The sequence below is a fragment of the Musa acuminata genome, chromosome BXJ3-1 (assembly GCF_036884655.1).
Source record: "Musa acuminata AAA Group cultivar baxijiao chromosome BXJ3-1, Cavendish_Baxijiao_AAA, whole genome shotgun sequence".
NCBI classification, from domain to species: domain Eukaryota; kingdom Viridiplantae; phylum Streptophyta; class Magnoliopsida; order Zingiberales; family Musaceae; genus Musa; species Musa acuminata.
In genome coordinates, this window is record NC_088349.1 from 40,423,207 (window position 1) to 40,446,384 (window position 23,178).

The window sequence follows — 23,178 nt, forward strand, 5'->3', positions numbered from 1 at the left end:
CTCCTCGGCCACAGCCTGCCCGAGACCTCGGCCATAGCTTGTCCGAGACTTCCTTTGCGCGGCCTGCCCGCCTAAGTAGCTCCTCGGCTCCTCGGCCACAGCCTACCCGAGAGCTCCTCGGCCACATCTTGCCCTAGACCTCCTCGGTCGCAGCCTGCCTACGCCGAGCACCTCGGCCACACACTACAGAGATCCACACCTGCGCGGTCTGTTCACCTGCATCGTGCTACTCGGTCGCATGACCATCGTGACCACGTCTGCGCGGTCAAATCGCCTACGTCGTGCTACTCGGCCGCATGACCAACGCGACCACGCCTACGCAGTCTGCCCGCCTGCGTCGTGATCCTCGGCCGCATAATGCCCGAGACCACGCCTACGCGGCCAGCCCGCCTGCGTCGTGCTCCTTGGCCCCATGTTATCGAGACACACCTGCGCGGCTAGCCGCCTGCGTCGTGCTCCTTGGCCCCATGCTCCTCAAGATCACACCTGCGCGGTCAGCCCACCTGCGTCGTGTTCCTCGACTCCATGTTTCCCGAGATCACACCTGCGCGGCTAGCTCGCCTGCATCGTGCTCCTCGGCTTCTCGGCTCTATTTTCCCCGAGACACCTGCGCGGCCAGCCCGCTGCCTCGGCTCCTCGGCCCCATGCACGGCCAGCCCGCGTCAGCAGCTCGGCTGACGGTGCAGCCCGCTGCCTCGACCCCTTGGCCCCATGCGCGGTCGCCCGCCTCAGCTGATCGGCCGACGGCGCAACCTGCTGCCTCGGCCCCATGCGCGGTCGGCCCGCGTCAGCCGCTCGGCTGACGGTGCAGCTCGCTGCCTCGGCTCCTCGGCCCCATGCGCGGCCAGCCCGCGTTAGTAGCTCGGCTGACGGTGCAGCCCACTGCCTCGACCCCTCGGCCCCATGCGCGGTCGCCCGCCTCAGCTGCTCGGCTGACGGCGCAGCCTGCTGCCTCGGCCCCATGCGCAGCCAGCTCGCGTCAGCTGCTCGGCTGACGGTGCAGCCCGCTGCCTCGACCCCTCGGCCCCATGCGCGGCCAGCCCGAGTCAGCAGCCCAGCTGACGGTGCAGCCCGTTGCCTCGACTCCTCGGCCCCATGCGCGGCCAGCCCGCGTCAGCAGCTCGGCTGACGGTGCAGCCCACTGCCTCGACCCCTCGGCCCTATGCGTGGCCGCCCGCCTCAGCTGCTCGGCTGACGATGCAGCCTGCTGCCTCGGCCCCATGCGCGGCCAGCCCGTGTCAGCTGCTCGGCTGACGGTTCAGCCCGCTGCCTCGACCCCTCGGCCCCATGCGCGGCCAGCCTACGTCAGCAGCCCGGCTGACGGTGCAGCCCGCTGCCTCGACTCCTCGGCCCCATACGCGGCCGCCCGCCTCAGCTGCTCGGCTGACGGCGCAGCCTGCTGCCTCAGCCCCATGCGCGGTCTGACCGCCTACGTCGTGCTACTCGGCCGCATGACCCTCGCGACCACGCCTGCGCGGTCTGTCTGCCTGCGTCGTGCTACTCAACCGCATGACCCTCGCGACCACGCCTGCGCGGTCTGTCCACCTGCGTCGTGCTTCTCGGCCACATAGTGCCTGAGACCACGCCTGCGTGGTCAAGCCCGCCTGCGTCGTGCTCCTTGGCCCCATGTTCCCGAGACACACCTGCGCGGTCGGCCCGCCTGCGCCGTGCTCCTTGGTCCCATGTTCCCGAGACACACCAGTGCGGCCAGCCCGCCTGCGTCGTGCTCCTCAGCTCTATGCTCCCGCCCACACAAGACGAGCTCGACCTCATGTCGCCTGAGACTACTGCGGCAGCTCAGGAAAGCAGAATGCTTCCCTATAAATACCCTCTCGTTCATTAGAAGAGGGGGGGGGGGACACACTCCAAAACACTTCTTCACTACAGAAACTCCCTTCCACTGTCATCTGACTTGATCGTCGGAGGGGTCGGGCCGAGTTGCCGACCCGACCTGTGTGCAGGTACAAAGGCGAGGTTGCGTCTTCCTAGCGCCGCGAAGAAGCTTCGCCCCCATACAACATCCCCTCCGGACCATCGTGACCGGCCACCCCAGCTGCCCCGAGGAGCGCCGCGCCGGATCCCTGCACATTCGGACCCGAACCAAGTCGTGACGGTCCCGAGGCCACGGCTTAAAAGGTGTTTACACTAACACTTTCCACTTAAATAGATTAACCAAAATATGTTGATCTTATGGTGCCTTTCGTTTGACTTTATAGTTCAAACTCTCTCTCGATTCGCAACAATAAAATCATATACATGCATCGGATTGTATTCCTTCAACCAAAAATTATTACGATACTAAAATTTAATAATCCAATAAATATTACTCATTAAAATAATAATATTATTATGCAACTTTTGGGTTTATGCCACTCGACCTAAAAACTCGAACAATAGGACCACTGACAATGTCACAGGCTGAACTCAGTATTAAATGACTTGCCATTTAGTGTGCCCCATTAATTTTGTCTGGAGATCGTTGGATTACATCCACATGCACTTAGTAAGCATTAAACAAGTAATGCATTGGGTATGATAAGTGAGAGTTTGTGCTAGTTAATATAATAATGGGAGGAGGGTCACCATAGAACAAAATGAACCTTTTGGACATGATTTTGGTAAGGATGATTATTTTAGTTTGTTCTATAAGGTTTGGGGATGTACTTAAAAGCACATAATGAGCTCTTGTGGTCCTTTGGGTTCATAGTTCCTAAGGCATTAAACATATGTTGTACAAAGTCCAACAAGTCAATAAACTTTTTATTAAACTACACTTAAGAGAATTGATTGAATGAATGAATGAACTAATTATTATTTTCCCTGTCCTTTTTATAGCTCTTGGTTGAACCATTAACGACTAAGCAACTTCATATGAATGACAGATCGAGTGACTTTATATTTGATACAGATAGACGATTTTTATGAGAGCATGAGCAGGTGAACGATAGGCATGGAAATGGCAAACGAAGGCAGCTTATATTAAAAGAGAAAATTGAATATATATATATATATATATTCAATTTTCTCTTTTAATATAAGCTGTCTTCATTTATATATTTGTGTGTGGGAGAGAGAGAGATTAAAACATCTCGTTTTGTTTTAATAAGGACATTTTATCAATTGAAGGGTAAAAGAATCAATAACTCACGTCAAGTCAAATCTTATTCTTAAAGGTATCTTTTGGAGCTCAAAGATTTGAAAGATAAAATCATGCTCATCACGTAAAACGGATAATTCCTTATGAGTCTACGGGGTCTCATCAATGACCAACCAAATATTAACTTATCATATTAGCACTAGAATGAGGGCCTTGAGCCTTTAGCTCTCCAAAATACTGATAAGGACATTTAGTCCTATATTGATTGAGGAGTATGGGAACCAAGGAATCGTAAGTCTGTCGGGTCACCCTTATCCTTTAAGGTGTTTTTTGAAACTCAAAAATTCTGATAGGGTAAAATCGTATGGATAAACACACTGTCTAAAACAGATAATTCATCGTAAGCCCATTACATGAATGATAAGTACTAAGTAGGAAAATCAAGAACCATCCTTATTCTTGAATGCATCTTTGAAGCTCATGAACCCCGAAAGAACAAAATAACGATAATAAAAAGTTTAGCCCGATACAATTATTGGTAGAACTCTATCAAATATGTCAGTTTTACATTATGATTTAACTATTTTATTAGTTTTTAAATAAATAAAAAAACTCAAGACTTTGCTCATTGGATCAGAGAGAAAATAAACCTTAATTATCAAATGATTTGAATCACCCACCACCAGTGGCATCTAAATTACCATGCTGCTTTCTGTCGTCTAAATCATTCCAAGACCAAAGCAATATAAGAATTCAGCATTTATAGCAATCATAGCATGAGTCATTGCTGGAATAGCCATCATTAGAGGCTCTCCAAACACATATTTTGATTATAGGAGGAAGATTCAACTTCCACAACTTCTTTCAGATTCTATTCCTGAGCTCATAAACAGAGGAGCTTACACCATGATTTCCATTATTTAGCACACTTGGCTGATTTAACTGTGAAGGCAAGCTTTAATTTAGACTGCCTTTTAGTCCTACATAGCTCAAAGGATGCCTGAGATTTGATTGGAGTCACATGAAAGGGAAAATTTCATGATTGGTGAGCCTTTAGGAATGTTAATTAGATTCAACTACTTAGATGAGTTCATTCAAACTTCTTAGCAAATTATGATTAGAATTTAGATTATGAATCTAAATAGGAAGAGGGATTATTAAAGAATTAGGATTTATCATTATAATATATCATATATCTCAAGGTTTTGATAAAAAGAAGAGGTATGAAAAAAAAATATTTTTGATACTTTTGAGGTATACAGTAGATCCAAAGTGGACTGAAAGAAAAAGCATTTCTCTATTTATATAAGAGGGTATACAAATGATTCGAGACAATGATTCCTTGTGTTTAATTTTTCTCGTATATTAAAAATCTTTTTTTTTTTTAATGTTGAATCACATTTCTCTCTCTATATCAGCTTTCTAATATATTATTTACTTATTAATATATGAGTTTCTCTCTCTTAACAATTTCGTATCACCTCCTTTGGTTGAACTTAAGATTACTCGTGTTACACATAGCTCTAGTATGATGAGCCTTGATTAAGGCCTAATTCCCATGGATACCTATAGAAAAAAAAAGAGTTGATTTATGATTGTCACTTCATAACTTATAACATTTTTTCAGAACTCATAATGGATCTCTCCTTGTACATCTCTGCTTTGGATTGCTGGTGAAAGAAGAGCTATAGGCTTGCATCAAGACCTTAAAATCTAGGTGATACATATAGCCTTTAGTTATATTTTTTTATTATTTACACTGATTTACTCTCTACGAGGAAAAATATCTTTTATATATGAATAAATAGGTTATAACATACATCGGAATTAAATGGAACCACGATAAAATAGAATATTAAGATATATATGAAAAACTCCTTCAATATGAAGGGTAAAAATCATGGGACAAACTAGAGATAATCCACTATAATAATAATGAATATATAAATCTCAATCTCTTGCCTAAAACCCTAGCATCAATCATAAGAGAATAATTGGGATACAAGGATCCATGATCAATATCTAAATCCTCCTTAATTCTCTCTGCGTTGGTCTTGTTTTCTTCCCTTTCTTTCTCCTTGGATTTATATCTTTTCCTCCTTCTTTTTACTGCTACAATGATATCCTTTGTTGCCCTCGTTGCTGCCCTATTTATGTTGCCTTTAAAACGCAATCATCCACATCACTCTAATATGAATTAGAGTTAGGTTAAGTGAGGAGGTGGGCTGTGGACTGTTCAAGCCCACTATGGGCTGAATCTGTGAGCTGTCAACCTAACAACCTTTCCATATCACACTGATTAACTCCCTATAAGGAGTTGCATGTTTTGCAGAGTAATATAATTAGAGACTCAACAACAACAAAATTGCATGAAGGAAGCCCATTACAAACAATACAATGTGGTATCTACCCTCAGACAATTACAAAAAACTAAATAGAACCTCTCAAGTATTTGAGTATGTTATTAGACCCTTATCTAGTGGATTTAGAACCATTATTCATCCCTGGCTTCCAAACCTAGTATGGTATCAGTAATGATTCTGCAACGGTGCCAAATTAAGTATACATACCTCTTCCAAGAAATGATTTTGAAACTTTAAACTTACTATATCTGATTGATTATAGCTTCCAACAAACACAACAAGAATCCTTTAGTAAATTTGCTTCCCAAACTTTCCTTAAGCTAAACTAAGTAGGAATTTTTTTTTTTTGGGCAATCATATCATATCATCCGGACATTGTCTGTAGGCAAGCTATACATATCCTCCTATATAGTTAAGTACTTTTAATTATAATATTTGTTATTATCATTCCTCGCCCAAGGTCAAGTTATAGATGATTCGAGAGTCACTCATCTTATAGACCGATTTGTTTATAATTGATAAGGTCTTTGTTGATAACATTATCCCCCATTTTGATATCTTTTCCCTTTCCTTCCTAACAAACGTTTCATTTCTCATTTCTTTTCCAATTTTCTCTTTATTAGAATTATCAATTATCTTATGAATAATAGATAAATTTAATTTTTTTTTAAAAAAAAATTAATTAGATTTTTATTCACTTTAGTATGATCAACCTGAACAATGGAGATTATGATCGAACGTAGAAGGCTCATCATAATCACTTATGTATTTCTTATAAATATCCAAGAAATTAAGTGCTACAATGTCTCCCTCTTCGTTAGTTATATGATTGATGAATCTTATATGATACTTGTAACCAAGCTGCTTAAAACGAGAAATCATCATATTCGCTTATGTTTGTATACTTTCGACTCAAATAGAATTTTATCTTAAATAATTAAATAAAAATGAGATATGAGAAAATTGGTGAGGAACACACGACCATCTCATCACAGGATCTACTAAACTTAGACCAGAAGTAAATTGAAGTACAACATAAGACAAGAAAAGGAGAATAAGTGCCCTTTTGGTCTTTCCAAAATTTCATTTTATTAGGGTACTTCTTTCCTTCTGTCAAACTTTGTTTCTTTTTTTTCATCTCGTTTACTTCGTAATCATTCTTCACAGCCTGAGTTGGCATCTGTGAAAGGTTTTCTCTTGAATTGATCAGCGATTAAGGATAGTTTAAAGTGACTCATGGAAGAAGTAAAGAAAAAGGTGGAAATTAAAGTTGATTAAGATGATGAAAATGAGATTTGAGCTGAGTATAATTCATCCAAATCTTTATCAATCAAGGTAGCTAACACCTTTATGATGATAACTTTAAATCTCATAGACTTGGAGGATCATATAAAAAAACATACAAAGTTAACTTATCAATGGACCATTTTTATCTTTTAAAATATCTAAAATATTTCTTTGCTCCTTAACAGTACGAAACAGTTAAAAAGTATAATTTTTCTTAAATGGTAAGTGGTTAAGGTTTTCTTTTCTTTTATAATTTTTAAAATATTACTTTTATTCTTGAACATTATTATAAAGGGAGGGAAAATATAAGCCTTTTTAAAATGATAACTGATGATGAAGGATCATATGATTTTGTGAATAACAAAGAATTAATCGATTAAGTCACTTAACATATTCAAAATTTTATCAAATAAGGATCATATTATTATCAATTGATTATTTGAAAATGAGTTTGATATAACCAATATTTAAGTTATTAAATCTTGAACATTTTATCTTAAACAAAAATTTTAGTGTTAGGCTTTTACCAAATCGTATGCCCTTAATTAATTTTTACCTCGGGGTCATCATTTTTTCGTCAATTTGATGAAATACTCCTCCTCCTCTATCATCAACTTTTGATTTAATCGCTCTAATCGCCCCTTGCTTTCACCATAAGTGATGACATCCTCTCCTTCTGTCCTTTCTCCCTTCCTCCTTTTCTCGTGTTGCCCATATTGCCCTTGTCGTTAGCACCCTCATTTTCTACCTTGTTCCCTTGCCACTTGCTTTCAGCAAGGGCCCTAATGAGCAAGGTCAAAAGGCTTCTATCTTCGATCTTGAGAAAGATAGAATAGTAACCATAATAATTTCAACCTTGCTAAGAGAAGCAAATGGCAAGGGCAATGAAAGAGGAGGGTGAAGAAAAAGAGGGACAATGCTATTTGTGATGAGAGTAAGAGGAAACAAAGACAATAACGATGGAAGATGATAATAATGGTGATGATAATCGAAGGCTAGTGGAGGAGGAGAGATATTTTCATTAAAATGATAAAAAAGATATTTATAGATAAAAATTAATTATAAAATCATAATTTGATAAAAGCCTAACACTAAATTTTTTTAGATAAAACATCCTACGATATACTATCATTATATCAATTCAGAGTATCATTATATCAATCTCTTTTCGATAAAAATATTAAAATAAAATATTTAAATAATAATCATAAGAATTATATATATAATTGAGAGTATTTTGATGATCTCTCATGCTAAAGAGATTGATTTACGATAAAATATTAAAATAAAATATTTTTTAAAATAAAATATTTAAATAATAATCATAGTAATAATAATAATCATAAGAATTTTATCCATTATATCAAGTCAGAGTATCTATCTCTCATGCTAAAGAGATTGATTTACGATAAAATATTAAAATAAAATATTTAAACAATAATCATAGTAATAATAATAATCATAAGAATTTTATCCAAAGTTAACAATCGTCCCTTCTATATTTATCAAATTAAAAAAAAGAAAATATAAAAGAAGCAGCAATGCGATGCCGTTTAGCCCATAAAAGCTAGTCCACTGGTCTTCCACGTTTCTCTGCCTCTCCGACCCAATGACCGAGCCCGTGCCCTTCGAAACCCTTTTCCCTGGCGAAAGCTACCCGTCTCTCCACCAAAACCCTAACCCTCTCCCTCTGCGGGTCTCTTACACGTCCCACTCATCGGAGGCACCGCCATGGGAGGCTCTCGCTCGAGTTTGGCTCTCTTCTCTACCTATGAGCCACCAACCTTCGGTTGCGGAGATCGACGCCTGGATCGAATCGAACCGTGCCTCTCTTCCGGATGACCTCCAGTCTGTTCCCCGCCTCCATCTCCATCACCGGATTCTCTCCCTCCATGATCCTTCCCGCAGCTTGAATCAGGTGCTTGCCTGAAGCCAGCAGCTTCGTCGTTCAAAAGCCTGTTACTTCCTTTAAATACTCGAGTTTGGTCTCCCTGCAGGTTGATCTGAGTAATGAGGCGGAGTTCCCGTATCGATTTCAACGCACGGACTTGTGGAAACCTGTTTATAGATGGTTGGAATCATTGGATAAAGACGTGCTGGTCAATGCAAAAGAGATATCAGAATGGTTGGCAGCAAACCCGGAGGTCACGGAGAGGTTGTTCTCCAAGCATTCTCGGTACCATATGATGCACTACATTCAGAGAATGCATTTAAAATTGCTCAAAAAGAGGGGGAAGTTGCCAAAGGTGCTAAGTTTGACCATTTTACTGGAACATTTCTTCTTCATGTTTGCTTTTCTTAGTTGAGATTAGCAGCCGCCTTAATGATCAGTTAAAGCATGCTCTATCTGGGTTTGTTTTTTCAATTACAAATCTTGTATTGTCCTGTGCAAGTGTGATTACTGAATGCTGGAAATTTTGCCAATGTTATTGATGAATAATCTTTCTACTGGTTGAAATAAATTTCCACTTCACATTTGTGTATTTGTTGGCTAGTGTAGCTAGAATACCTTGTAAGATTAATCATGGCCATGTTTTCACAGTGCCAAAGTGAACAAAATAATTTGTAATGATGATATCATAAATTGTTAGTCACTGCTTATCATTTGCTTTTGTACTATGTTCGAAACATTAACTGTTTAGAACTCTTGCAATTTTAAAATTTGGTTTTTTTTTCTGCCTTGCATGTTCTTCAGTTTTCTTTGCATTGATAAACTCCGAGTTATATTTCATGTAGCTTGATCTCATTTATTTGTGTTATTAATATTTTGCTTTTTTAGACCATTGGTTAATTGGTTGATATGGATGTAATCCTAGTTTACTAGAGTATATCAGAATCACGATCCCATAATTTTAATCACAATATCTAATTGCTTCTTACGTAATGGTCTTTGGATCCGAGTGAAGATAGGTATGTATAGCTAAGGTAAACTTTGGAAAACTTTGAATATTGCTCGTTATTTTCTGTATCTTTGAATTTGTCATAGAGCAATCTCAATAACTCAATGCATCGCACTTTGTTTTCCTGGTGCACACATGATGCAAAATATGATACATGTTTATGGCAAATCATCTTTCTATGATGTAATTGCATGTGTGGTATGAAAAATCAACTCTACCACTAGATTGTGTATTTTCAGAGCACTTGGTTATCATAACAACATGATTACAAAGTCACAACTTTAAACTATGGAGACACTACTTTCTTTGGCCACACTGGTCCTATCAACAAAGAACAGAATAGCTCCTATTCTTGTTCTGGACGATTGGGTTTGGGAAAATGAATTGTTCACATTATATATTTGCTATTGTAATATCTAGAAATTAGGTATTCAAGCTCCTATTCTTGGCTCATAGTTTTAAACCAGATCATTCTAGCACAAACAATATTTCACTCTTATTGTTACATATATAGGTCAAGTTCACAGTTTTTTTTACATAGGGAATACAATTTACTTATTCTAAGGAAGTGGTCACTAGCGTATTAATATTTAAGTATTTGGATAAAAATATGATTTTGAGAGATTGGTCAGTCTTTGAATCTCCTAGAAACTGGGAATTAATCAGGATCAGTTGGGAGTGAATTGATCCATGGGCTCATCTAGGATAATTGCGGTTCCAGTCCAATCTTGCTGCTTGTGAGCTATGTATCCAATCTAACAATCCATCTGACTAAGGAGAACACTATATGCACAGGTTATCCAATATTTATGGTTTTTTATTTTCATAGAACTCAAGATAATTTTAAGTTAGACTTTTCGAAGAAATTTTCTAGGAAGATTATAAGCTTCATATATATTGTTCTGTTAGTTCAAACTTCTGAAATATCATTAAGCATGACTCATGTTCAGTCTTGATAGTCGGACAAAAATCAAACTATTAAAAACAAGGTTCGTCGTACCGTACCGTACCATACCGGTGTTTCGACCCGGGCTCGGTACCGATACGGTACGGTATACCGCTCAGTACACCCAGGTGTACCGAGCGGTACACTCAGGTGTACAGTGCTACAGTGCACTGCTACAGTGCTCGGTACGGGCGGACCGGTACAGGGCGGTCCGCGTACCGCTAGCCTATCGGACCGGTATGTACCGCCCGTACCGGGCGGTACAGTCCGGTACGGCAAACCTTGATTAAAAATATGAGAATGCATCACTTACGCTTGGGATGTGTCATCATGTCTTGATATGCCAAAACAGAGTTTGAACCAGATTTGTAAGAAGATTATATAATCCTAAGCATAATCTAATCAGATGATTCAACACTGGCTAGTCTGAACAAGGGCATCTCGTCAAAGCATTATAATAAATAACCAATTTTTATATGTATGGTTACACAATTTGAACCTTAACGAGACATTGTGATTTCTGGTATGGTTCTTGAACAATCGCTTGCATGCTCCAAATGTTTGCGTATAGTTCTAATGCTTTTGAAGGATTCTGGAGATAATGTAAATTTCAAATGATCATGGAAAAATAAATTTAATTAAATGTCTAACCTTTAAATTGATTCAACATCCAATAATATCCCATCTGGATTTTGATAATCTGCACATAGATCTTTGATAATTAATTGAAGCTCCAGATATTTAGAACCTCAATCTGCTTACTTAGTTCATGGCTTTAAAACTCTGTTTCTCCTGAACTGGTAACAAGAACAATAGAGGTATCATATCATATGTTCCAAAAGTGAGGAAGAAGGGGAGAATAGGAAAGAAGAGAAACGGGACCCATGGTTGTCAAGTGATCGGCTATGACCCAAAGAGAGATAGGTGGCTTAGAAGCTTGAAACATAATGTGTGTGTGTGTGGGAGATAGTGAAATACACTTAAGTAGAGGTAGATATGGTTTGGTTTGTTTATCACAATAATGCATCAAGTTTAATGGGTCTTTGGTGCTGCAATGTTAGCAAATTGTGCTATATTATCATTCTATTCATTTTCTGCTCATCATAGTAATTATGATGCTTATGTTGTGACCTCATTTATAAAATGTGAATTTTATTTTCTTTCTTATTAAATATGATTAACTGAACATGCTTATGCACTCATGGTCAAGTTTGGTTTGGTCTGGTGTTCCCAAGTGTTGCAGCACTTGTAGTAACATGCAAAAAGACATAAGTTGTCACTTTTGATGCGTAATGACTGATATGTTCATTACACCGTAGTATTTTTGATTGATAATTGATATGTAGCTGTGGGATACTATTGTGGAACTCCACAAAGAAAACAAAAATTATCCATGTCTCATGGATTTTGGTCGAGGATGTTGAAGTTGCGATATTGATTATGTGTACCCTCCTGTCTTCTCCAAAATGGTTCCACAGCACCCAATTTAAAAATTCTTTTTGGCACATTTATCTGCCTACACTGATAGGAAACATTGAACAAGAGAGAACTCAGATTGATGAAAAGGAATGGTGCTAGATTTCTGAACTTATCTTTTCAATGATGACAAAGCTGCATCTTTTTACTCACAAAAGCAGTATCATCAAGTCCAAACACATGGCCGTTTGGGTTTTCCTCCATTTCTCTTATCTTCTATTCTTGTACTTTCTCCATCTCTCTTTTCCTGTGTTTTTTCTTACTATACTAAGCAACATACTTTGTTTCCATTTTCTTTTATCCTTTTCATATGTTATTATACTTATCTTTGCCATGTGAATGACTATCAAGCTAATCTTGTTGCGCCATGGAAAGTTTTTTTTTCTAAATTATATCTCAAAGATCGAGACAATCATGGGCTTCAAAAATTTGTCCATAGTTGGTGATGGATGGAGAAAGTCAAGCAGAAAACATAATGTGACCAATTTAATGGCTTCATAAGAGACTCCTGTGTTCTTGAAAGCTATTGATACAACTGATGAAATTAATAATCCTAATTTTTGTTGCAAGATTATTGGTTTATCTAGCACCATATATGGTACAGCTAATTCAAATGATGCATCATTTTGTGAGGCAGAAGGCAGGAAATGAACACATTTTTGTCAGTATTGAATATGTCTGCATGCTATAATGCAATCTGGAGCAACATGCAAATGAGAGGAGGCTATTACATTGGGCAAACAGAGATGTACGCTTAATTAGAATCTTTTGGCCAGTATTGAATAGCAATGTACACAAAATCTTAAAGTTGATGTTTCTTGTCATGGTAACTAACTTCTCTAAGTGTGAAATTAAACTATTATGTGTCAGGAACCTTCTTATTCATGATAACCGATGAGCATCAAGAGTTTTATAAACTTGAAATACCCAAAAGACCTAGAAGGTCATAGAACTCTTGCATAGCTACGTACTTTTGGAGCAAATTTACTTATTTGACAATAAAACCTAAATCTTCCATGTTATAGGCCACAATATTAATAAGTTGATGGCTTAATGCTTTATATAACATATGAAAACATGGTTTGATTATTGAAGGAAGTGCTGAGAAGAATAATATTTTCTTTATGAAAGTAATTTTGTGATATGTTTCATAAAGTACAACTGCAATGAACAAATAAGATTAGCATGCTTCTACCTGAAAATTATTGTGAAGGTGGTTCAGTGAATATTATATGTCATCTTGATGTGGAGTCTTGTAGGTGGTGCAATTTTTTCGTTCATTCATCTGAATAAATTTCGTTATTAGCATGGACAATTTTGTACACTGCAGACAACTTTGTCCAAGCACAAGCTCTTTGTTCATGGGACTATTTTCATCCTACATCATGATGGTGTAATTTAGTGTGCAATGCATCATTGACAGTATAGGTACTTGTTTTGTGCTTAGCATGAGGAATAGTAATATCTATATTGGGTACTTTTGCTGGCTAATATTATCTGACAACCATTGTAAATTGTCTTTTTTTACTGACTTATAACAAAATTATTTTGTTGCTTCTCCACCTTGTCCAGAAAGAAATTAGAGCATTTTTGTGCTAATAGCTGATAGGAGAAGATGTCAGTTGCTTATAACAAGGGTAACTTATAACAAGGGTAACTTTATGTACACAAATATGTTGCTTATAATTATTGGAAGATGATTACTTACTGGATAGTCCTTCATTGTATAGAGATGTTGGTGGCGAAGTTTTAATTTTTGATGGGGAACTAACAAATTTGTCTCTTCATGACTTGATCATAGAGGTGGTGAAATTCGATTCCATAAACTAGGACTAGGAACTTAGGTTAAGTCTTTTGTCATGTTATTGTTCGATGCTCTGGCCTATGGGTGTTTTTTTGTGTACATACTGATTTGAACTTCCTTAAGCAATATACTGTGAAGCATTTGGTTTCCTTGGTTAAGATATGTTTAACCATTTATTAGAAAGTGTAGTGCCATATGGATAGAATTCTCTTTGTTCACACACACACACACACACACACACATATATATGTATATATATGTATATGTATGTATACACTAGTGAACACACACACACACACACGCATGTATATATATGTATATGTATGTATACACTAGTGATTTAAAAAGGCGCTCGGGCGAGGCGAGACGAGACCCAACTCGCCTCGCCCGAGCGCCTCATTTAATGGCCAGGTAATCGAACCAACTAACGCATGCATATCAACCTCCCCCTCGCGACTTCCCCTAACCCTGCGCCTGATTCCGCTGTCTCTCTCTACCGTTGCCACTGTTGTTGCCTCTCTCCGCTACCATTGCTTCTCTTCGTTATCGCTGCTTTCCGCTACCGCTGTCATTGTTTTCCACTGCCATTACTACTGCTCTCAGTTACCACTACCATTGCCTCTCTCCGCTGCCACTGCTCTCCGTTGTTGCCCGCTATCGCTGCTCTCCGCTACTGCTTGTTGCTGCTGTCATTGCTCTCAGGCAACAGCCTCTTGTCCGCGACTCAGTTCTCACCTCATCTCGGTCTCCTTCTCACACTCTACTCTTCTCTTCTACTATTAACAGTAGAAAATAATTTAAAATATTAAAATATATTTTTTATGTTTTAATATTTTAGAGTGCCTTGCTTCGCTCGATTGAGCGCCTAGTGCCTCAAGCGTTTTGGGACCTCGGCGCCTAGCACTTTTTAAATAACCGATATATATATATATATATATATAGCCCCATAACTTGGGGAGAAGGGGTGTCTCCTCACAAAGGGGGTTGAGTGACCAGGCTCGGGTGATTATTTACCAAAGACACAAGTCTTTGTAAAGTCGTAAGGCCATGCATGGGGGCTGACACCTGCCTAGTGCTAGAAGGTCAAGGAAGTTGGTGACCTAATGATAGGGGAGCCAGTGATTGAAGCCTCCGTGAGCGGCGGCCATAACTATAGTGGTCCTTAGGTAGTGATACTCTTTTTCGGGTAAGGTCCGACCCGCACAAAAGGCATAACGATCTGGGAACTATCTAAGATAGAGGCTCGGTGTAATAGACATGTTTGTGAAGATGAGGACTATCCACACCTAGACAAAAAGGCCCTATGAAGCTTTACTGTTCCTTAGGATTGGCCTTTGGGCCTTTCTTGTGCAGCTTAGGTGAAAAGCAAAGTATATATGTTTACACTTGTTTATGTTTTGTTACTTTTTGGCTGTGACCTTATAGGAATGTTCTTTAATGTTTCCATACTGCTAATGTCCTGCATCTAAAAGTGAAATCACATGCTTGGGAGATTTTAATTGATTGTTTTCGTTGTGAGGGTTTTGGAGTGTTGGTCTCACAATAAGGCTATCGTTTTGTGACTTGGATGACCAGTGAGTCCTGGAAGCTACCTCTCTGCTGGCAGATAAAGACACATGTATTGACCCTCCCCATTTTGTTGTACACTAGGCCACCTTTTTTATTTTGTGGGTTTTCAGTTAGTATCTTGATCTGCTTGCATTAGCTAGGAAACCTCTTCTCCATTTATATCAATAGATCCCCCTTTTCGTTTCACATAATTTATATATGTAGGATGAGATGTTAGTTTAACTTTTAACATAAAAACGTTGATATTTAGATTTTGTTTATATATTTGTTGTTCTGGACCATGAATTAAGTTATAATGTCACCTATGGGATCTTAATGACTTAATCAATTGTCTTTGTTGAATATGGTTGATTCATTTGTCACTTTCCAGGGAAGATTCACATTCTCGTGACACTCCTGTTATGCTTATGGATTTTGTTTTTACGGAGCTCTCAGTGTTTGATTTTGAGTATACCAATTTAAGAAAAATTAACAATTATGAGAACAGGGTCTTCAACTATCAGCTGCGAGGGCTTCGGTAAAGTCTGTGAATGGTGGGGTGATGACAAGGGAAATTACTCTTCAACGTACGATTTCCACTAAATTATTTTGTGAAAGTATTTTCTTTTGCAATGGTATTAGATCATATCTTAAAGAGTTTTTTTAGCTGGAATACTATTCTTTTTTAACCTTTGTATTATCTTGTGCATTATAGTATGTGATCACAACATCTTTTGCTAGCTTTATATTCAAGCAAAAACTTAAAAGAAATATGAATTGTTTGAAGAAATTGTTGCCATTGCATGCAAGCTGATCAAAAGATATGGATGCCTGGTTAAGAAAGTGGCATACATCATTAGCGATCAACAAATTAAACTTTTGATAAACATTGACTCATTGTTGAGATGAATTAGTTCTAAAAGTACACTTACTCATCTCCATAGAGTTTTTGAAAATGATGTTTCGACAATTTTTAGCTTAAAGAAATGTGTACTTTGTGAATGTCTTTGATTCATATCTAGTCAAATCCAAGGCCATCGATGGAGGCAATACATTTTCAATTCCTTCTACTCCATATATGTTTATAAGTAGATGAATTCTGTGAAGATTATCCAATCAACACTCAATACATTTTATCCTGTACTGGAGCTACACCTAATTGTTCGTGGATGAAAATATTTCTTATTCTTTTTTTTTTCTTGGTACACTGCATATTCACATCTCAGCTGCACTAACCTATTCTACTTGTTATTCCTTAAATTCTCAACTTCCAATCCATAATGCATTAGTTTTCTTTACAATTTTCTTAATTCTAAAGAGCAATGTGATTGGTTGCTTTTTTGATTAATTTGAAAAATTACTTGTATGAAGTAAAATAGTATATCTCTATTCTAGTCCTTGTGTAGTTTGTTATGAATGGTTTAAGTGTACCTAGGAAAAAGAGAGCTCTAATGGCTTAGTTCTTGAATTTACTCCTAAAATTTGAGAGGTTATTCAAGCATTTTAGTTGGTTATATCTATTCAACTTCCATAGTAGAAAAGCAAGTTTAGTGGCTTGGAACGCTAGCTCTTTACCAAAAGTGAAATTGGAAATAAAACTTTATGATCACACTTTACTTTTAGGGGTTTCTGTCATACAGTCAGAGCTCTGCGACCTTACTATATCCACTTGGTTGTTTAGATCAACATCAGCATGTTTTTTAGAATTAAAATATCCATACTTGATTTTCATTCGCATCTTTGGTTTATGGTTAGTCCTATGTGGATGCATGATGAATTAAATTCTACCAGTACTTTAATGAAGACAATTTCTAACAATTTAGTGTTTATAACCTTTTCACAAGTTGGACTTAGTGACAGCTAAATTATGATGCCTTTATGTAAATCTAATTATGGCAGAATTGACTAATTTCCAGTATCTAGTTCTGCCAAATGTCTTCTAGAACAGTAATATTGTTGGTTTTAGTATCTGTTAGGACTCTAGCTTGGAGAGTCCTAATTGAGAGGGACATTCATGTAAAAATGTTAGGACTCTAGCTAGGAGAGTCCTAATTGAGAGGGACATTCTGTTAGGACTCTAGCTAGGAGAGTCCTAATTGTGAGGGGCATTCATGTAGGAGGTTTTTTCTTAGAGAAGAATTAGGAGTTGTAAGGGAATAGGAGTCTTGAGTAGGAGTCATATTAGGAGTTGGTTAGAAGTAAGAGTCTTAAGTAGGAGTCCTATTAGGAGTTAGGGTTTAGAAGCCCTATAAATAGCCATGTATTCCTTCTCTTTTCTTAAGCAATAGATGAATCTTTTCTGCAGCCTTTGAGCAGCAACTTGGAGGGAGGAACCCCTATAGAGTTCCAAGGAGGCCGATCCCCTAAAGAGATCAACCCCAAGTTTAGAATCTGCAAGGGTTCTAACGCCTGGTATCAGAGCAGCGTTCTTGGCGTCTCGCTGCCCTTCCACAGCCATCCATCAACCCTCTACAATCATCCAAAGCAATTCCCACAATTGCTTAAAAGATCGTCACCGAATTCCGTCATCATCTCCACCACCACGGATCATCCTTTGATCTCCCCGTAAATTGCAACAGGTTCTGGTTTCCTACCTTACTACTGCTGCAATTTAGTTATCCTTATTCGAAAATCCAAAAAAAAAAAAAATCGTTCCTATATTGCTGCATAAACTTTTCGTCACAAAGTTTTCATCTCTACGACGAAAGATACATTGCAGAATTCCAGCCGCATAGCACCATCTGTTTGATTTTGCTACTATGCTTTTTCTATCCAAATTTTTACGAAATTTTTATGACATCTTTGACACTTCTTAACAGTGGATTTCCCTTTGGTTTCATCAAAAAATTCTCAATATAAACTACTGATCTTTTATGTCCAATCTGCTGCACTTGAATTGCAGAATTCAAGCCGCATAGCACCATCTGTTTGATCTTGCTACTGTGCTTTTTCTATCCAAATTTCTACGAAATTTTTATGACATCTTTGACACTTCCTAACAGTAGATTTCCTTTTGGTTTCATTGAAAAATTCTCAATATAAACTACTGATCTTTTATGTCCAATCTGCTGCACTTGAAAATCTATGCTGCAGAAAATTTCAGCTGCATATCGTTGCCTTAACCCATCTATTTGCAATATTTTTTGAATGAAATTTCTTATACACTTCATAGATCATCTTGGCTTCCATCTAAGATTGATCTATTAAGAAATTCATCTCTAAAAACGATTTTATGTTGTTGCAAATTTTCATCGTAACCCGCTGAAATTTTTCGACGATAATTCTGCAATTGCAACTTGCACCAATTTCCTTGCTGTTATACTGCCGAAATTTTCTTGATTAAATTAGATATCCTTGCTGTCATATAAACTGTGATTTTGCAATCAATTCCCTCCTCAATTCTCTCAAGTTTTTGGTGGAAATTACGTCGAGAAACCGTTGTTTCTTCGACGACAATTCTACTCTTGCAAGACAGCACATACTTGCTGCAACTTCCACGGATTTCTGTCAAACCTTTGCTACCATCTACCACAGATCCAAAACTTTCAACCACAGCCCTAAAACTCTACTAAACCACACCCTCAAACTGCACCCAAAACTGCCACAAAACAAGCCTAAATCGTAGCCTACATCCACCAATCCACCAACCCTTTTGACCATCACTTCTCTCAACCTATACATGCCTTTAACCTAACAACAAAAGAGAGATCTTAACATCATAGATTTGGAGGCATATATTATGGCATCTAAGGAGGTAATCAATGCTAAATTCGAAGCCTTGGAGGCGCGAATGGAGGATAAGATTCGGATGCTCTTTACCGAACTCAGATTGGGCCGACCACTAAGCCCGAAGAAATCACATCAAGGAGAGAGCTTTGCCCAATCACACCAACCCCAAAGATATGACTTCCAAGAGAGGGGAAGCTCTATGACCAACCCCAACTATCCATGCATGAGAGTGAACTTCCCTAGATGGGAAGAAGGAGACCCGATTGGTTGGATCTCGCGTGCGGAGCGATATTTTCGGTACCACAAAACCGCGGATGTATCTATGGTGAAAATTGCAGCTATACATCTTGAAGGGGATGCTATACAGTGGTTTGACTGGTTTGAACATACTTATGGAGTCCTTTCATGGCGACAATTCAAAGAAGGACTGCTGATTCGCTTCAGACCAACCGATTACGAGAATATTGACGAACAACTAGCAAAGATCCAACAAACCTCCACCATTCAGGAGTACCAAACCAGGTTTGAAAGGTTATCTAATCAAACTCATGATTGGTCTCAAAAACAGCTATTGTGGACCTTCATTGAGGGCTTGAAGCCGGAGATCCAAGGAGAAGTTAAAGCGCGACAACCGTATACGCTTATGGCAGCCATCTCTTTCGCACGACATCAAGAGGAGCAATTGAACCATGAAGCTCGGAGGACTAGGGTCTCTCCTCAACCAGTAATATTGAAGCCCTTAGCCCCCCCTACTGTCGACCAAGTCCCTACACTAAAGAGGTTAACAAGAGAAGAGCTTCGGGAGCGATATGCGAAGGGGTTATGTTGGCATTGTGACGAGCCGTGGAGCCGTGAGCATCGCTGTAGTAAAGGGGGACTTCTTATGATTGAACCGATAGAAGAAGAGGTCATTGAATATCCAAAAGAGAGCCTTGAACATGAAGAAGAAGATGCAGAAGAAGAGCCACAACCGACCGAAGTTACGGTACATACACTAGCTAGCTACTCAAACCCGCAAACGATGAAAATTGGAGGCCTTCTCAAACAACAACCAATCACTGTTCTCATCGACACGGGCAGTACTACTAACTTCCTAAATAGTAAGCTTGCTGTTCGGATATCATTACCTATCGAGAATCGCTGCAGGTTTGATGTTAAGGTCACCGACGGACGAATTTTGAATTGTGATCATAGGCGCTTGCAGGAGAAACTATTGCTGTAGGACCAAGAGATAATTGTAGATTTCTTCCTTCTCCCTCTTAACAATCATGAGGCCATGCTCAGAATTAAATGGTTGACGACATTAGGTGATATTTCTTGGAATTTTATGAAACTAATTATGAAATTTTACAGTAAGGAGAAACAGGTGACATTGCACGGGAAACGTGGGGGCGACATAACAACGATTTGCACACAACAAATAGAGAATGTTTTGCATAAAGCATGCACCGACTTTTTGGTACAACTTGAGCAGCAAACTAAGGGAGAGCCAACAGAATTTGAAGATCCAAATCTACTTCCTTTGCTTGCTGAATTTTTAAATATATTTGACGAACCGCGCAACCTACCTCTTACCTGTCGGCATGATCATTGTATAATGATTCTTCCAGGCAAATCTTCAGCAAATGCTCAGCCATATCAGTATCCACATCTCCAGAAGGATGAAATAGAAAGGATTATAAAAGAGATGCTCGAAACAGGAGTTATTCGGCCAAGTTGCAACCTCTACTCTTCGCCGGTGCTACTTGTACGCAAGAAGGACGGAACAAGGCGAATATGTGTTGATTACCGAGCTCTCAATGGCATAATCATCAAGAACAAATACTTTATTCCAATAGTAGATGAATTTCTAGATGAAAGGGAGCACAAATCTTTACAAAGCTGGACCTTTGATCCGGGTATTATCAAATACGAGCATGCGAAGAAGACATACGGAAAACCACCTTTTGAACATACAACAACCACGAATTTTTGCTTTCTTCAACAAAAGGTGGAATATCTTGGGCATATCATATCAGAGGAAGGTGTGGCAATGGACCCCTTCAAAATTGGAGCAATGCAAAACTGGCCGACCTCGAGAAACATAAAATTGCTACATGGCTTTCTGGGTTTAACAGGCTACTACCGCAAGTTCGTGAAAAACTATGGAAAGATCAGTGCACCACTTACTTCCTTACTAGAAAAAGATGTCTTCCAATGGTTGGACAGAGCCTCCGCTGCCTTCGACAAACTTAAGGCAGCCATGACGACGACACCGGTGCTAACACTACAAGATTTCAACCGACCCTTCATTATTGAGGCCGACACATCTGGAGTCAGAATTGGAGCCATTCTCATGCAAGATGGTCGACCACTCGCATACACTAGCAAGGCATTATCTCCCTCTGATCAAAATATGTCAACATATGATAAGGAGATGCTCGCCATTGTGCGCGCAGCAACGAGGTGGAGATTGTACTTGATCAGGCGATACTTTCAAATCAAGACCGACCATAAAAGCCTAAAATATCTCTTGGAGCAGAAGATATCTTCCCCCGAGCAGCAAAAATGGGTAACAAAACTTCTTGGATTTGATTTTGAAATAACTTACAAAAAGGGGAAAGAGAATGTTCTTGCAGATGCGCTTTCGCAGCTACCCAAGCAAGTTGAAGTTTCGACCATTTCACTTCCGACCAGCGACTTCCTTGAGGATATTAAGATGGAATGGCAGGAAAATTCAGATACTAGTAAGATTATAAAAAAATTGGAGGAAGCACCAAGCCCCATGGCTCATTACAATTGGGACTCAAAAGAATTACACTATAAGGGACGCATTGTGCTTGTGACAAATTCTACTTGCATCTTCAATAGCAGATTTTGGACAAAGTTATTCTATATGTAGGGTACTAAATTGAAAAGGAGTACGACATATCACCCACATACCAACAGCCAACCGGAAGTTTTAAACAGGTGCTTGGAGACAGCCCAAAGCCACCCACCAAATATGACTACCCAAAGAGAACTCCAGACCCAGCCAAGTGCCATTATTGATCGACGGATCGTGACTCGACGACGACGACCCACTAATGAAGTGTTAATACAGTGGGCGAACCTACCAAAAGAAGATGCCACTTGGGAGAACTATGACGACTTGAAGATCAAATTCCCAAAATTCATGAATCATCAGCCTCGAGGACAAGGCTGATTTGAAGAGGGCGGGTCTGCTAGGACTCTAGCTTGGAGAGTCCTAATTGAGAGGGACATTCATGTAAAAATGTTAGGACTCTAGCTAGGAGAGTCCTAATTGAGAGGGACATTCTGTTAGGACTCTAGCTAGGAGAGTCCTAATTGTGAGGGGCATTCATGTAGGAGGTTTTTTCTTAGAGAAGAATTAGGAGTTGTAAGGGAATAGGAGTCTTGAGTAGGAGTCATATTAGGAGTTGGTTAGAAGTAAGAGTCTTAAGTAGGAGTCCTATTAGGAGTTAGGGTTTAGAAGCCCTATAAATAGCCATGTATTCCTTCTCTTTTCTTAAGCAATAGATGAATCTTTTCTGCAGCCTTTGAGCAGCAACTTGGAGGGAGGAACCCCTATAGAGTTCCAAGGAGGCCGATCCCCTAAAGAGATCAACCCCAAGTTTAGAATCTGCAAGGGTTCTAACAGTATCCCATCCGCAACCACTTCATGGTGCTTGTCAGACTATTTTGAAAGATCCCATATCCCATATTTTGGGATATGAGATCTTTAAAAATAGTCCTCCAAGTTCTACCGGGAAACATTCTGATCAAATTATTCTTCCTTTGGTAACCTCCTTGACCATGATATCAAAAAAAGCTTTTTACATCACTGCCGAAATTGCAGGATCCTTCATCTTGGTTATCAAATTGCATCTACAAGCATCAATTTAGAAAAAAAACAAGTGGCTAGTATAATCACTTCATTATTATATAATTAAATAAAATTTGTCTTTTAGGAACACCTCCATCTCAGCATTGCAGGATCCATTAAGATCGCTTACAAACAGATTGTTAAAGTAAAAAAAAATGATCTT

At 39.3% G+C, this 23,178-nt stretch overlaps 1 protein-coding gene across 7 annotated transcripts in view; it reads left to right on the plus strand.

Annotated features, from left to right (window-relative positions):
• The first annotated feature begins 8,334 nt into the window (after positions 1 to 8,334).
• The window catches only part of LOC135582076 (uncharacterized), a 69,248-nt gene continuing 54,404 nt past the window's right edge, over positions 8,335 to 23,178 (plus strand). For 6 of the 7 annotated variants that reach the window (XR_010493290.1, XR_010493291.1, XR_010493292.1 and 3 more), the window contains exons 1-3: positions 8,335 to 8,665; positions 8,745 to 8,993; positions 15,930 to 16,008. Coding sequence is in view for 3 of the 7 variants with exons in the window: in XM_065137180.1 (XP_064993252.1) it covers positions 8,357 to 8,665; positions 8,745 to 8,993; positions 15,930 to 16,008 (637 nt within the window). In the remaining 4 variants the exon portion in view is untranslated. Of the gene's footprint in view, positions 8,666 to 8,744; positions 8,994 to 15,421; positions 15,492 to 15,929; positions 16,009 to 23,178 lie in introns of those variants that run through there. The other variant, XM_065137183.1, reaches the window with a different exon arrangement.